This window comes from Pecten maximus, chromosome 6 (genome assembly GCF_902652985.1).
Source record: "Pecten maximus chromosome 6, xPecMax1.1, whole genome shotgun sequence".
Classification (NCBI taxonomy): domain Eukaryota; kingdom Metazoa; phylum Mollusca; class Bivalvia; order Pectinida; family Pectinidae; genus Pecten; species Pecten maximus.
In genome coordinates this window covers 28,828,042-28,843,594 of record NC_047020.1, presented here as the reverse complement: position 1 = coordinate 28,843,594, position 15,553 = coordinate 28,828,042, and the positions used below count along the sequence as shown (strand labels likewise).

Genomic DNA, 15,553 nt, shown 5'->3' with positions numbered 1-15,553 from the left:
TTTCTGTTCAGTCGCAAAATTCAACATGCACAACCAGAGATCAAGGGTAACTATGAAATTTGAGAAAGAAAGATCCTACAGGTTCTTCTCAGGAAATAGTGAATACAAGGATTGTTTACAGACAGACCACAAACCAGGAACGAAGTGCGATTTGAACAGCCCACTATCATAATAAATACAATGTATAGAATCCTTATAAATGTAGCAATTGAACTGTCTTGATACAGTATTTATAGTTATTACATGTATAAAGCACAAAGCTTTGCATCAAAATATAGCTCAATTGTGACAGCACTGTTTGTCTGTGAAGCCCTGTCATTTATATCGACTATAAATACTGTATGAAGACTGAATGACTTTAATATATTGGGTGACATTGGATGACATACATGTACAACATGACGAAGGAATAACAAAGTCTTATCTGTAGGAAATCCAGTTTTATTGAATTCTAAGTAAGTATCAAGTCATGAGTGACAAAAGTTCTCTATAACCTGCAGGCTTCTCTCCTTCACACAGAGTTGTAAGAGAGGATGTCAGACTTCATGATAAAGCTTATAGTTACAATGCTTACTAACAACCCTGTTCAGTCATCTAAGGGGAACAAAAAGGTATCTGGGCTTATAGTGATGTAACCAACCAGTGATCATACAGATTTGTACAATGAATATTTATTGAAATAACCATCAATAATGCCATAAACAGGGTTGGTATATTGGTCAACCATTTCTGTATCAAACTTAATGGTTAAAACCTGATACGTGATATATATGTTTGTATGATAAACCTTGGCTGGTCTGATGCATGTTCTTGGATAGTAAACCAATGCTGGTGCAATACACATATGGTTTTGTATGGTAAATTATTGCTATGGTAAACCATTGCTTGTACAAAATAAAGTTTTGCATGGTAAACAATTGCTTGTGTGATAAAACATGGTTCTGTATACATGTATGGTAAACCATTGCTGGGGCAATACACATGCTTGTGGTATACCGGTATATGGATTTGTATGGTTAACCATAATGCTTGTGTGATACATATGGTTTTGTATGGTGAACCATAATGCTTGTGTGATAAGTATGGTTCTATATGGTGAACCTGTATGTTCTACTGAGATGAACAGCTATGGTTGCATGATACAATTTCATTGTAGTTGGTGATGACAATGAGACGGAGAAAATATTGATGTGATATTAATAAACAAACAACATATACATGTATAAAATCTGACAAATAAAAGTTTCACAACACTAAATTGGTTGATTGACTACAGGAATTAACTGACTACAACAGACATAACAACTGAAGTTTTAAATCTAATACGAATCTCTGACATATCATTGTATCACAGACAAAATACAATGTATAAAGTTGTCCTTTTTTAAGCACGACTCTGATGAGGGCAAATTGAATATATATTTATATGTACAGAAATTACAAGAACTTGTAAATCAACACATATGCAGAAAGAAATGCGAGACTCGTGTAAATTACAAAATGTATTATACAATATATATATTATATACATTTACATAAAAATGCCAAACTTGAATAAATTGTTATACATGTATACATGTACTGAAGATGATTTACACATTCAAACAGCATGGTTGATGGTGGAGAAACATTTCATTATGGAGACAGATCCGTCCTGGACTGTAGATAAGTGACTATGGCAAATGTTTCACATATCAAATCACTATATTTATATCTGACCTGTGCAATGTCAACAATGTATTTTTATCTATTTATTAAGAAAGGAATCTGTATCAATCAATATTACTAAAATATACATATGCTCAATTTCAGTGACATGATAACAAAATCCTACCATGTAAAGTCTTGAGCAAGTCTTTAAATAATTAAATGAAAATTCATTAAGATTCTTGTTATCAAAATAAAAGTTGTTTATATTCTGAAAATAGATGTTGGTACAAGACTCGAGGTAATAGAGTGATGACAGGGTATGAGCTCCGAGTAACAGGGCATGACTCCGAGCAACAGGGTATGACTCCGAGTGACAGGGTGTGACTCTGAGCAACATGGTGTGACTCCGAGTGACATGGTATGACTCTGAGTGTCAGGGTATGACTTTGAGTGACAGGGTGTGACTCCGAGCGACATACATTCAATGGTGAGCAATCTACAGAATCACAAGGCAAATAGAGAATGTTTACTTACATGTTACATATGTAATTGATAACATTAATTAAAGCACTTTCAAGACAACAATTAAAACGTCACATGAATTACTTCTAATTACACTTCACAAAATTAATAATATTTACATGTATGCCTGCTGATCTTCGAATTCCTCAGTAATATTAACATTACTCAAACTGCCATGTGGTTTTCAAGTTATCATTTTCAAAACTACAAATTACTAAATATTATTCAACTTTACTGTGCACACATTAAAATTTGTACTTTTTCACCATAACAACAGCATAAGGAATACTGGTAGATATTTGTAATATCAGTCTACACAGTAATCTATATATGTCACCAACATGAAAACCTTATACCATACAGCATGTGAGGTTAATGGTGAACTTTGTATGACAGAGATGTATCAACAACTGACGACTTGCAAGGAAATTACAGACTTGCACCCAACACATCCAAAAACATTCCTATATATTTATATGTCACACTTTCATCAACTTTCATCCAAATGATTGGGATCTTACAATAAAATTAAATGGCATGCAATCACTCGACCACTGAAGTACAAATATAAATTACACCAACTAACAGGTAGGTGCCTAATTCTCCATTATTCAGAATCAAGGCCACTTGGATTTGGTGCATTAAAGGGAATTTCGAGTGATCTGATGAACCTTGGACCATGGATTCATTTATTGATTCATACACTCTATAAATCTATAAACAATATCTACCCTTCTTTTATCGAGAGAGTGACCAACACATGATTTGACAAATCACACAAATATCTCTTAATGATATTTCTTCACTTAGCAGCTGTACTTTGACCTTGCCATTGACCCTGAACTCTCATCTGGAGGTCTGGAGACGATGACCGTGAGAGGTAATTAGCTTGGAACTGATCTTCACCTTCTTGTTATGTAAACGTACATGCTTGCTGTCCTTGTTACAACCTATTAATGCCACGTTTCAGGCAACACCAAGTACATACATTTACCTGTATTGCCAGTAATAAGCTAGTCCTACAGCTAAGGGTAACAACTATGGGGTGTGCAGCACAGATGGGTGATAATGATGTGTCCTAGGCTGTTCTCCCATACGTTTAACATTAGGGTAACAAGATCAAGAATAACAAAAGCGATCATTCCAGACAGGACGATTGTCTACAGACTTAGCACTACCCAGACGATTAGTGCTGCACATAGAACGAACCGATTTAGCGCTACCTGGTCGTAAACTACCAATGGATTTTGCACTGCCTGGGCGTAAGGTGCTGGTTGTGGACTTAGCACTTCCTGGTCTTGACTTTCTGCTGCGCATGGTGGAATTTGTGGTACTGCTGAAGACACTGGTGAGGCTGCGTGTGCGCTGACCCATGGAGCCCTCGTAAGGTTGGACAGCTGCCATAGGGACCCCATACAGGACAGTGCGTTTGTAGTCATTCAGCTGTTCATTCCGTGACATCCCACGAGTTGAATTGGTGGTCTGGAGGCGCCTAAGCATTTGCTGGAATGTAGAAAAATAAACTTTGTCAAAGTGCTGTCATGTCCACACTAACACCACAGCCACTCTAACCAATTGGGCTAGAGGTCTGGTCTCTCTATAAAAATTCTATCTAAACAAATAAAAGGGGCGTTGAACACCTACACTAGAATTCTTCAGTGTTTTACTTACAGTGGAATCCTTAACCAAACATCTATTTGCAGGACAGTCTGTGGGAGTAAAGAATATGGAGGTGCATGGGATTGCGAAATACAAACTGTCATTTCAAAGTGTAATGGCCCAAGTTTCAGCCCTAGGTGTTGAAGGATCATTATCGGTTGTCAAAGTCAACCAACCTACCATCTGATAATTTGTGTAAGACGGATCTACTTAAACACTTATCATGTCTGAATCACTCAAGGCCAGAAACACAGAATAATGCTATGTGTATATAAATATAACATGAACTGAACACATGTATTCTAATTATACTTTTTCAACATTGATTGTAGTTTGTGCATGATCAACTTATCGGTCATGATATATATCGAGTTCCAGACTAATGTTAGTTGTGTACACATATACAGGCCCACTACCTGTACATGTACTGCCAGCATACAATTTTCTGGCGTTTAATTTTCTATCATAACTCAAGTCAACAAGCACCTAGTTGACATTCATGTCTTGTTGGACTATTTGTGTGGACTGTCAAACACGATAAAAGTCAACAACATGAAATAGTTCACTATGTATACAAGTTCATGGACCAGTGTTTTACATAACCAGTTTTCAATAATCTCTATATAAAACTTTTCCTTTAAAATAATGTGTTCAATAAATGTGTGTTTGCCTTTTCATGTTCCATACATCAAGTCCTTCAGAGATTAACCCAGCAGGGAAACCAAGGGACTTAACTCCAGGTGTGTCTTTATAAGGTTCTACGCAATAGGACTCATCATTAAAAGGAAATCAACCTGCATGCTTCCGATTTTGACTGATATTTTTGCGAAATTTGTTAGGCCTATATTGAATAGACAAACATTTTCAAATAAATATATCTCAGAGGATATCTTTTGAAATTTGTGAGCATGAAGACCTGAATTTTTCTAAAAAAACTGGTAAAAACCCCTGACAGTATTTTACTTCATAACATAATTCATGGCCAAGGTGATTAATATTTATACATGAATGTTGTATAAACAGCAGCGATTAAGTTTTTTCAATGTTTTATGTTTTTGTTTTTGTTATTTTTGTTTGATTAAATTTACTCTGTACATGATTAACAATTGGATTCAGGGTTACCTATACCATGCAATGATTAAAACTAATTAAGTCTGATCTGAGAATATCTAGTATGTACACAGGTGACATACAATAGTGGACAAGCCAAGCTTCTGTTGGGTCTAAACATGTGGAGTTGGCCTGCAGGTATGAGGCCACTTCGGTGAGATACTTCTCATCGGGAATTTAAAGAGTTTGGTTATGCTGGTTTGGGTTCATTAAGTGGACTGTCAAACTACAAGTCAACAAGTCACACTAGACTCCATCTTAACATTTCTATTTTATCACAACTGAACTACAGAAATCGTTATTGTTTACAAGTTGGCACTAACATGTGGTGATCATTATTACCTCCCTTTGTTTCAAATCTTGGGCATTAAATAAAAAAAATCACTATACAAAACTGCATTTCACAAGCATTCGAAGCTCACCAATCTTCAAATTCTATCAACAAATGAATGACATTAACTGGACTTTGATGCGAAGTGACAATGGAGTGCTGGGCCATTGTCTACATATAGGGGGTTTGATCAAACTTCCTATCTGATAACACAGTCCATTGTTATTGGGTTTTATATGTGGACGTAGTCAGTTTACAATACAATTACATACAAGTCAGACATTTTGTATACAGGTAGTGTCAGTTATTTATGCACTGTATATACTTGAATTGATAGGCAAGTCTTTTACCAGTCAGTGCTTTAGGGTAAATGGACTTCTAACAGAGACTTCGAAAATAACAATGTATTAAAATTTGTTTTGAGATAATCTTCCTCGCATCCCAAAATCAACCAATCATCATACATATATATATCTGTGTTACATGAATCAATAATTTAACAAGATTAAGATTACTTTTGTTTTTAAGTGATTTTGGAAACATCTTATACAATTCAGATCAGGGCTGAAGATAATATACAGAAGCAGATGGAAAAAACTAGTTTATTTTCTACTTTTTAGGATGCAAATGAAACAAGAATTTTTTCTCCCCTTCCCATCTGGAATAACTTTGTTACTAAATTGTTTCATTAGATTGCAAAAGTTTACAATGAACAGTGAGATAAGTAGAGATCCATTAAGTTCCTTATTGTAGTGTTCGTTTATTTCTGTATTTCTTTCCAAATACACAACTTCACTGCTATATAGTATATATAGTAGAGACAGTACCATATACTACTTAGTCTTACCACTCAACCACTCAATCCAATAAAGTCTTTAATTATTTAGATTACTTAAAGTATAACAGGAGACAATGACAGACAATTCCAGTCAATACATGGTACTTGTATACCTGTACACCACTGGGAGTGAGTGGCACATCAATATTTCATTTGTACACACGTCACAATCAGTGGTATCATCAACTAGGACACTAAATGAAATAAATGGTGTCCTTTGTGTATTCAGAAAAAAATGCTATATTCTACCATATGAGTACATGACATACCCTAGCCTCCTGTGTATGAGTACATGACATACCCTGGCGTCCTGTGTATGAGTACATGACATACCCTGGCGTCCTGTGTATGAGTACATGACATACCCTGGCCTCCTGTGTATGAGTACATGACATACCCTGGCCTCCTGGGTATGAGTACATGACATACCCTGGCATCCTGGGTATGAGTACATGACACAACCTGGCCTCCTGTGTATGAGTACATGACATACTGGCGTCCTGTGTATGAGTACATGCCATACTGACCTCCTGTGTATGAGTACATGACACAACCTGGCCTCCTGTGTATGAGTACATGACATACCCTAGCCTCCTGTGTATGAGTACATGACATACCCTAGCCGCCTGTGTATGAGTACATAACATACCCTGGCCTCCTGTGTATGAGTACATGACATACCCTGACTTCCTGTGTATGAGTACATGACATACCCTGACCTCCTGTGTATGAGTACATGACATACCCTGACCTCCTGTGTATGAGTACATGACATACCCTGACCTCCTGTGTATGAGTACATGACATACCCTGACCTCCTGTGTATGAGTACATGACATACTGGCCTCCTGTGTATGAGTACATGACACAACCTGGCTTCCTGTGTATGAGTACATGACATACCCTGGCTTCCTGTGTATGAGTACATGACATACCCTGACCTCCTGTGTATGAGTACATGACATACCCTGACCTCCTGTGTATGAGTACATGACATACTGGCCTCCTGTGTATGAGTACATGACATACCCTGGCTTCCTGTGTATGAGTACATGACATACCCTGACCTGTGTATGAGTACATGACATACCCTGGCATCCTGTGTATGAGTACATGCCATACTGGCCTCCTGTGTATGAGTACATGACATACCTTGGCCTCCTGTGTATGAGTACATGACATACCCTGGCTTCCTGTGTATGAGTACATGACATACCCTGGCCTCCTGTGTATGAGTACATGACATACCCTAGTCTTCTGTGTATGAGTACATGACATACCCTGGCATCCTGGTCATGAGTACATGACACAACCTGGCCTCCTGTGTATGAGTACATGACACAACCTGGCCTCCTGTGTATGAGTACATGACATATTGGCCTCCTGTGTATGAGTACATGCCATACTGGCCTCCTGTGTATGAGTACAAATATGACACAACCTGGCTTCCTGTGTATGAGTACATGACATACCCTGACCTCCTGTGTATGAGTACATGACATACCCTGGCTTCCTGTGTATGAGTACATGACATACCCTGACCTCCTGTGTATGAGTACATGACATACCCTAGCCTCCTGTGTATGAGTACATGACATACCCTGGCCTTCTGTGTATGAGTACATGACATACCGTGGCCGCCTGTTTATGAGTACATGACATACTGGCCTCCTGTGTATGAGTACATGACATACCCTGGCCTCCTGTGTATGAGTACATGACATACTGGCCTCCTGTGTATGAGTCCATGACATACCCTGGCCTCCTGTGTATGAGTACATGACATACTGGCCTCCTGTGTATGAGTACATGACATACTGGCCTCCTGTGTATGAGTACATGACATACCCTGACCTCCTGTGTATGAGTACATGACATACTGGTCTCCTGTGTATGAGTACATGGAATACCTTCCCATGTACACGGCATACCCTTATACCATAGTGTATGAGTACATGGAATAACATAGCCTCCCATGTACATAGCATACCCTTATACAATTGTTTTTGAGTACACGGAATACCCTCTCATGTATATGGTATACCCTTATACAATTGTTTTTGAGTACACGGAATACCCTCTCATGTATATGGTATACCCTTATACCATTGTGTAAGAGTACATGGACCCTCCTGTGTACATGGCATATCCTTATGTATGACATACCTATTTGTATGAGTACATCACAAGTTCTTTATCTAAATTCCGAGCTTAAGACAGGGATTAAATCAAAGTCTTTTTGTAAAAGTTTCCTTTTATGATGATCATGAACTGAACTAATCCTTGTATGCATGTAGCTAATTTCAGAGTTATACCACGAACTAATATATAAAAGACATTGTGTACATGTTTATCGATTTTGGTCACATAATCAACATGCTATCCTGCGAATTGCCCATGTAAAAAAATATAATTTTGCATATGTCATCAGACTCAGTGTAATATACCTGGAGCATTTTCCATTGGCTGCGCCAGTTAGAAATTGATTAGGATGTCATAATATGGACAATGACTTGATGTCATGAACTTTGAATGATGCAACAATGCCTGTCTCGGTTTGATTAAGTCCTACACATTTTTACTGTAAAGCCTGTCAAAATGTAAGTTTTCTGAATTATGTGATAAAAAGAATCTTAAATCTAATTAATTTATGTTCATTTCAGATGATATTTTATGAGACTCATCTCAAAGTTTGTTTTTTTTTGCTCCCCAATTAAGGCTCATAGAATAAAAACTTCTATGACTCTTTTCATAAAAGTATAACGTCATGTGAAATGAAAACTCAGTTAAGATCCTATATATATAACTTTAATTTACTGTCTCTATATACACACATGTGATGGTTTATTTTTATGACAATTTTGTATGTATCTATCAGCATGCAGAAAGATAAAATATTTCAATGGTGTATTATAGTACACAGCGAAGGACTGTGGATGATACTGGACAGCAATGATGGAGAGCAAAGTAATGATCAGTGATTTTGTGGTAGAAATCGATCAATAGCCCATGCCATTGTATAAGTAGACAGTCGTGACCATGAGATATTAAGAGATAATACCCTGTAATTATATACCAGCTCTCATTATCTCTTGGGAACAGAAGCAAGTACATCTGTCATTGATTTTACATTACAATTTATATACATAGGTAGATTTGAAGACTACATTTAGGTGTTTAGAAGCTTTAGATACATATACATTAGAATATAGTTTTTAACAAAGTTCCTCTTTTTTATCTATATATGTCAGATTTTGTGCTTAAGGCATTACTCTATCCTTTTGCAGCATAGAAGTAAAAAGAACCCCATTTATTTTTAGAAATTCTATTCAAACTATACAAGAGGACCCCATATAATCTGAAATTGCGTAACATAGATCTAACCCTGATCAAATACAGGACATGATATGTACCATGGGGTGTCTTTATTCTCACAATTTCTCAGACATGTAGCTCCTGTTATCAGTGATGAGTGGTTACTGAAGATTTCAGCTACTATTGTTAGCCTATAGCTACTCCACCTTCTCCGTGGTAATAACTAATAAATGTTGTTTGTTTCCATCTTGCACCCACAACAACCTTTGGAAATGAGTTCAATATCGGTCGGTAGTTTTGTTACAATACACCCATGCCATGTAGAATAACCATTTATCACATAAATAGCCTGATATTCAGTAAATTTGCCCAAGAAATATATCCTTGAGTATGTTATCATCGGCTGAACATGTGCCAGACAAAAATTGAAAATGGCCAACAAAACGACTGCCTTCATTTTCAAGTTATGTGATGAAATGTTAACTGTTTACTAAAAGTATGGATGCTAGCACACGCACAGACAAATCTATAACTCAATAGTCAATCCTTTCAATCCTTTCAATACTTAGCGGAGAGGTATTGTAGCAATTCAAATTGCCACAAAAGATTTAAAGAGAGCATAATCATATTTTTGCAGATATAATAACTGTCTAGAATGCAAACATAATGAAATATATGAATCCATTGACCAAGTACTTGTCGTGTATGACTTGATTGAGTGATAATTTCCTCCTATGACACAACTAGTAGTAGAATCAAAATGAAGTAGGTTTGCTATTTTTTAATATCACTTTTGCTTTAACTTACTTATCTAAATTTCCATACCATTAACATTAAAAACATTTAAAAGAGACTGTTACATATGCATATAGAATGCAAGACACATATCTCTGACCCAGAAACATTGTATAATATAGTCTTATACTGATCACGATTGACAGCCATTACACTCTGGTTATAATTTCAAGTAACATTTTCAATGATGAAGTGATTAACTGGAACAGGCATTACAACCCATCTTCAGACCTACCGTATTTATTCTAATAAACGCCCCGGGGGCGTGAAATTTTTCCAAGGGGGGGCGTTTAATGGAGATCAAAATTTCAGAGTCGGTAAGTTGTGAGATATGTTGTATGTACCCATTTCACGCCATGAAACATGTGTATATGTATCCAAAACATTGTAAAACTAAGTGACAAACATTTTGTGTATGAAATTGCAAGAAACATAAACTTTGTTATTTATACTTACGGTAGTTGTACATTACGTACAACATATACATTGTTTGAAACACGGGGTCGAGTGTGTTAAATTGCGTCATAAACCGGTCACGATCCAGTTTACTCTCATCACTTGTAGTTTATTATATCTGCTATCAATCATGTCGGGTTTGAAGTGAAGTTATATGAAGTAAGTTTCAAACTGAAAGTTGTAAACTACGCCGAGCAAAAGGGAAAACATGCGGCAGCTACTGTGTTTAAGGTTGACCGGAAACGAGTGCGGGACTGGTGCCAAAACAAACAAAAACTAAAAAACATTTCTAAAACATCAAAACGCTGTAAGGGAGGAGGAAGGTCAGTAAAATTCCAAAATATTGACGTCCAGGAAGCTGAGGATGTACTGGAAAATTTAATGGGAGGTGCAGTTGAACTCGGTGAAAGTGAAAGTGAATCCACCGGAAGTGATGATGACAGCGAGGTCAGTGGCGCGTATGACAGCCCGGGACATTAACGTTTGTTGATACGATATAGTGGTACTGTGTATATAGTTACTGAAACTTTGTTTTGTGGTTTGTGTTAGTTTTATGTTGGATATCCTTTAAATAATTACCTCTGGACACACGTGGATGTGCCACGGTAAGTTCTTTTTCTCGAATTGAGGAATTTTCTTTCCAAAAAAAGGGTGGGGGGGCGTTTATTAGGGTGGGGGCGTTTATTAGAATAAATACGGTATTTAAATACCTAAGTCAATATGTAATGTTTAGCTAGGTGTGTATAGCTCAACCAAACCAGTTTAACAATTTTCTGACATATCCAAGGAAACGGGAAAACAATGACGCCATTGGAGGCCAGCCATGTTTGTCCAATGACACTCATCAAACATGAAGATGTGTCTGCTATGAAAACATCCACTGTTATTGATTATGTGCAGTGAGTGTCAATCTCATATAATTAATCCTGTATATAAATATAGTATCTGGTAGGCGATATAAAACCTGGTAAAAAATCTGTCAATAATTTTACTTCTTACATATCTTAAATTTGAAAATAACCAGTGTTTAAGTGTAATTGAATTGTCAACTTGAAAAATAAGATAGTTTATTGTAGCTAGAACAAAAAATCGGTACTGAATTGCTTAGAACCCACTATAACAATTAATTATAATTAATTTAAAGTCATCTTTGTAAATCGTTTCATTTTCAAATGGACTGGTACAAAAGCTGAACAGAAAGACAAATATTAACTATAATTTTATAGGAATACAAAGACTGAACACTGCTGATATTACTATTCTGAAAATTGCTGTCAAGATGCTAAAAGTAAAATGATAAATTAAATTAGAACTACTTTGCAATATTAATTTCTCAGCTGTATAAATTCAAATTTATACCTGATTAGAATTAATGTTTCTTTCCAAACTTTCCAAACTGAACTAAAAAGATATGGTATAAAATGACATTTGAAATTGCCTTTGAAAACATTTCACCTTTTGTATGTATTTAAATGATAAATTAAGTATATGTTGGATTAGTCCCAACAATAACAATTTCAGTATATGTATAGGATATTCAATTCATGTCTAAATATTATATTTGGACGATCACACTATCTGTATAGAGTATAGAGACCTTTAAAAAGGTAATTTTCTCAAGTCATTTCAATAAAGTGAAAAGGTATAGATATTTTAGTCTGCACTTAGGGCTGTAGCTAAGATATGGAATGCTAGCTAGCAATGAACAGCTGTCTATACATAACATTTAGGTTGTCAATGGTAAATTTTGTATATTATGTATACATGTACACTAGTGCTAGCCATAGCATAGTAACATTGTAATTTAATTTAAGTATAATCTATGGATTTATTTCAAATCGTGCAATATTAAAATCTACACCCCTTCAAATAACCTGAGATACATACCTGTACATGTATGTATTTCATATATAATTATTCAATTAATTGCTTCTTTTCAGATTTTAGCATTATATGCAGTTTGATCAAACTTAAATGCTTAAATTACCACACTTTCAGAGGTATCCTGTAATTACGCTGATTGTAACATATACCTCTAGGTCAAGGTCATAAAGCAATATTTCCAGTAAACTATATCATAATATGGTGATTTCAAACTGACGAAAGGGAAGAATACGGTCACATTTACCTGTATCATCCATTGCTACTGCAGCAGCTTTGCATAGAATGCTATTTGGAAAGTTATAGTGGGATCTAAGATGGTGCCCATTTTAATGGTAACTTGCATCAAATTGGTATAGATAAATTTATACATAAATCTCAATCTCATTTTGGGGAGTCAAAAAATATAAAGCACATACCTAAAAGCAGGGTCTACTGGAGGCCTAGGTATACTTATAACATTATTTTGCTATTTTGAAACAGAAACATGCAGTGTTCGAAAGTAAAGGTGATCCGATGGCCCGAGGCTATAGAAAACCTGGCCGGTCTATGTAAAATTTCTAAATGTTGGCCCGAATGGCTATGAAAAGTTTGAATACTTTTCAATTCATGTAAACAATATTCCTATATTTTCTGACAAACGATCATATGAAATCAGAGTTTACAATCAAGGTGTTTTTATTGAGAATAGCGTGTTTTTGGCTTCAAACATTTAAGTGAGTATGAACTTGATGATGCAAGCTTTTGCATGATGCAGTTATAATTATGCTACTTTAAATAATATATGTTTGCAAAATGGGTCTATCGAAAAATGACTTGGGCTAAGGGATTTAAATTTTCTGTAGACCAATTGTCTAAGGAATTTTCATCTATACTTTCAAACACTGTAACATGATTCAATAGGATTTAGTCAAGCCAAGCTCTGATATATGATGTGTGGAAATAATGGAATCATTTAAGTCATGATCACTTTGCCCATTTTTACAAGTTTATAGTATATTATAAATACTATATGCTCTTTATTTGACTATTGTTTTGGACCTCCCATATTTTCATTACTATATAGACAGTTTAATTCTTGGTCTTATTCAAGCAAGCATTGTTAAGTCTGATCATCTTTGTAAGCTTAAGATGTAATTCAGTACATGATTATTTAAATATAAATCCCTGCCTCCGCTAGGGATAAAACCCAGCGACCTCAGGCTCTAGCTGGCTTTCTAGCCTTGAACTTGACTGATCAAGCCAAAGAGGGAAGTTCTCTCTAATGAGATTTTTTATTGCTTTTACACTAGTTATAAATACCTACCTAAGCTATCTCATTCTTTAAATACAATACAAGAACAAGAAAATATACTTAAACTCTCTATTTGGCACTCTGCAAGTTTGCATTTTTTTTATTGGACCTGTCTTCCTTATATTTTTTCACAAACCAGTTAAAAAGTAGTAAATTCATGATCTTAAATAAATTAATCAGACAATAAAGCAAAAGAATGTATTCCTCTTTCATTTCATAAATCTCTCATTGTACTACCCTACCAGATTAACAGCTTATCTCCATACAGTATGTGTGAAGTACATAGCGTCCTTCAGTAAATTAATGCCAATATATGTGATGGAATGTTTTTGATTACTTTGCTTATTTGTATTAGGAAATTTACACTAGCACAATCTGTCACAAAATAGATATCAGTATCCCCACAACTAATATACAGACTTACCAAGTTTTCTGACTCTATGCGGCGCTGGTCCCGCTTCCTGTTTACAGCAGATGGTGTCAGCCTTTGAACAAATGGTTCTGCTGCAACCCGCTGATGCTGTTTCTTCTTATTTGGACCAACATGCTTCATGATTTCTTTCAAGAGTCTCTGATTTTCCTTCTCTATGGTTTTAGCACGATCTTGATCATATGTAAAGTTTCCATGTTCAGATGTCTGCTTACCCTTAGGAGGTGCAAACATTACCCTACGAGAGTTTATTTTTAGTCTTTCATTTCGTTGTTGCTCTCGTTCTATTTCCTGAACAGCATCCATAAGAACACTGAGATCCAACTGTTTATTTTGCAGTTTTATGTTTGGTACATCATCATATTGCACATTAACGTGTCCATTATGTGAGCGTGGGGAGTGTTTAGGTGATGGTAATGGGGAAACATCGGTCATTTCGCTATCTGAACCAGACTTTGATCTTTCACGGAATAAACGTTCATTACTCGTATTGATGCCTCGACTTCTTGGCTTTGAACTCTTAGGTCTGGATCTGTTAGGAACAGAAGTACCACTGTCACCTTGATCCTCCATATCAGACCTTGGTTGATGTATTTCTACTTTGCGAATTCCGCCAGTTGACCATGCCTCTCTTTTTGACGATTCTGCCTCATGCACGGGCGTTTTGTGTACCTGTAAATCCGAAGGTCTGTTAGATTTAGACTCTTTGGATTCATTTTTCTGCCTGAATCTCTCTCGTTCCGTCTCTATTATATCCTCTTCATCATCTGTCGACTCGTCTGAATAGGCACTGGAGCTATCCGTAAAGCTGTCGTCGCTGTACGTCTCCCCCTTCACCACAACCCCCGGGCTTGATCTGTTGTTCTTCACTCGGTCAGCACTTTTGTAACTAGCAACAGAATCTGTCTCTATATCACTAACGTCACTGTCACTCGAATGAGACGAGTCAGAATCGCTATGTGACCGCCTGCTGCTTCGTGCCTTACTCTTTTGTGCAAGGAAAGCGTCATGTTTGGGTGGTTTTTGTGGTTCTTTGCCAGAATTACCTGTTGCCTTTCGCGGCTTTGTGCTCTCTTGAATGCGATTATCCTCGTTCCGTGGCGTATCAAAGAAGTCGAATACATCGGCAGTGAAATCCGTCTTCCCACCGATAACAGCCATGGTACTTACTTTCGTTATTTCCAGTTGATTTACATTCTTACAACGTCAAAACAACATGCCAACCTTCTTGTTTGATAGCAACTGATGACGTCACTTCCTCCAAGTCTCGCG

General features: G+C 36.3%; 1 protein-coding gene across 1 annotated transcript; it reads right to left on the bottom strand.

The window, feature by feature from the left end:
• Positions 1 to 425: 425 nt before the first annotated feature.
• LOC117329468 (cilia- and flagella-associated protein 97-like) lies at positions 426 to 15,534 on the bottom strand. The gene is made up of 2 exons (XM_033887423.1): positions 14,276 to 15,534; positions 426 to 3,675 (listed from the first exon to the last, which is right to left on the bottom strand). The coding sequence occupies exons 1-2, from the start codon at positions 15,440 to 15,442 to the stop codon at positions 3,292 to 3,294; spliced, it is 1,551 nt and encodes a 516-aa protein (XP_033743314.1). The 5' UTR covers positions 15,443 to 15,534; the 3' UTR covers positions 426 to 3,291.
• Positions 15,535 to 15,553: the final 19 nt, after the last annotated feature.